General features: G+C 31.6%; 1 protein-coding gene across 1 annotated transcript in view; it reads left to right on the forward strand.

Annotated features, from left to right (window-relative positions):
• Positions 1–523: 523 nt before the first annotated feature.
• The window catches only part of LOC106476967 (striatin-3-like), a 5,113-nt gene continuing 3,131 nt past the window's right edge, over positions 524–2,505 (forward strand). The window contains exon 1 of the mRNA XM_013937580.2: positions 524–636. Within this exon, the coding sequence (XP_013793034.2) occupies positions 555–636 (82 nt within the window). The 5' untranslated portion in view covers positions 524–554. The remainder of the gene's footprint in view (positions 637–2,505) is intronic.

Below are 2,505 nucleotides of genomic sequence, written 5' to 3' on the forward strand. Positions count from 1 at the left end.
ATTAAAGAACATTTACAACACCACAGGAATAGCTGATGCAAAGGTGGTATTAAAGAACACTTACAACACCACAGGAATAGATGCTGCAAAGGTGTTGTTAAAGAACATTTACAACACCATAGCTATCAATTAAACTATTTTAGTGTTTGTTTTCCATACTGTATTGGTCTCTTTCTTTGCAGATGAGTTGTTTCTTATAAATTTTTATTCAAAAAGTCCAGTAATTTCTCAGGTTATTACGATATACATAAATTATCCATGTTTACTTTGTGTTAAAAGCTAAAAAGGGATTGTTATTTATGTGGTGTTTTTAACAAAGCATAGCTTCAGTTCATGTAATCATTCTTGATGTATAATAATGTTTCAGCCTTTCCATTTACATGTAACACGTATTAGTTGTTGTCTGTGAAAAACAACTGCATCTTTATTTCATACAGGCAAACACTTTTTTTTTTTCTGCTGGAACTCTGAACAGTATATTGTTGTTCTACCTGTTCTTTAAGTACACGTAAAGTTGTCCACTTATGGAATAATGTCTGTGTTTTTCAGGAAAAATGGTTCACTCCATGGTTGCTCATCTGGATGCAGTCACTTGTCTGGCAATAGATCCTAATGGACTTTATCTTCTTTCTGGAAGTAAGTCAAACAATTATTGATGGCCTCGTGTGCTATTAGCTATGTTTTCTTGGAAAATTTAACTAAAAAAAATCTAAGTACGTAACTAAATGAAAGTAAAGAAATACTTATGAAGAAGTTTTTTTGATATTCCATAACAGTCAGTTCACCATCAGATTTATTTTATTATTATTAATTTTTTTTTATTAAAAAAGACAAGTTTTCTCAATAGCAGATTCTATATTCTTTGATACACTCTCTTTTACTTAAGTTTGAATTGGAGTTATAGCTGTCTCTCATCAGATTACTAGTTTTCCCTAAATATCTGCTCATTTTTGGTGGTACTTAAGCCTTTTGCTCACATAATACTGATTATAGGTAGTAGTTAGACTTTCTCATTCCAATATTCTTGTTTTGTACTTAAAAACATGATACTGGGTAGTTAAGAGACCTCTGGTAGCTCATGTGGTATGAGGGCTTATAACATTAAAAACTTGGGTTTCAGTACTTGCAGTGGGCACAGCACAAATAGCCCATTGTATAGCTTTGTGCTTAATAACAAATGAACAAGTTTGTAAGATCTTTTCAGTAACATAGTTAGTATGATTTATTAAAATTGCTTTTTATAGTGCTACAGTAGCTTTAAAAAATTCTGTATGTTAAACTAACATTTTACATTGACTTGGACTTGTAATCTAAGATAACTTCCATCTTTGTAAGATAGTCTAAAGTTTGAGAAAACTTGAGTTTCTAATGAAATATCCAGTCTGTTATTTCGTGACCATAAACTTAAAGATAAAAAAATTATGCTAATGGAATTAAGCTATTCACTAAGATGTATATGGACTACTTACCTAGGAAGTTGAATAAATTTTTGAAAGAACTGTTTTCATTTCAAGCATTATCCAGTTAATTTTCGAGCTTCCAATGCATATTGTTGAACCAAGTCTTTGTGGCCAAAGTATCTTTATTTCAGTATTAGTGTCACATTTGGCCAAATGTGCTACGTTTTCCAGGGGGGAAAAAAGTGTAAAACATTTTAAGAGTTTTGTCTGTTTCTCTTTCTTTTATTTTAATTTTTTTCACAAGCATATAATTCTTGATCTGTAACACCTCGTTAATGTTAACGGCTCTTCTCAAGGTAGGCCATTACAGTTAGAAACTTCAATAGCTATTAAGGCTTAGCTTGAATGTTTCATGTAATCTTTTACATTAATATTGACTGAAACAAGTCCACACAAGTTAAAAATAGGCCTAGAAAAATTTGGACACTGAGTGACCAGAGAGATAGAAACTGTGTTAGGTGACCTATAAACTTCACATTTTAAAATTCTGTATGATGAGCAGTTCTTTAATATATATAGTTTTTGTTTTTTTTACTATTTAGAGTCATAATTACAAGTTCATGATGATGATTAGTATGATGGTTGACATATGATTGATTTGCTACACCCAACTGTAATTTTTTTTTTTATATGTGGATGGTGGATGAACTGGTGAACAGACAGGTGAAGGATTTACTTTCTAACAAAATACATATGTTACATTTTTGTAATGTGTGAACATGCTCACCCTTTCAGCCATAGGGTCATTATAATGTGATGGTCAATTCCACTGTTTGTTGGTATAAGAGTAGCCCAAGAATTGGCAGTGGGTGTTGTCGATTAGCTGCCTTCCCTCTAGTATATCACTGCTTAAGTAAGGATGGTTAGTGCAGATAGCTCTTGAGTAGCTTTGTGTTAATAGTAAAACCAAACAACATTCTGTAAAGATTAGCTTGTAACAAATTCTTATTGTGATTCTTTCAAGAGAAGTTTTTAAACCATGGAAAGAATAGTTCCAACTTACAGATTCTGATTCTTTCTATAGAAGTTTTTATACCATGGAAAG

This window comes from Limulus polyphemus, unplaced genomic scaffold, assembly GCF_000517525.1.
Source record: "Limulus polyphemus unplaced genomic scaffold, Limulus_polyphemus-2.1.2 Scaffold12313, whole genome shotgun sequence".
In the NCBI taxonomy this organism is placed as follows: domain Eukaryota; kingdom Metazoa; phylum Arthropoda; class Merostomata; order Xiphosura; family Limulidae; genus Limulus; species Limulus polyphemus.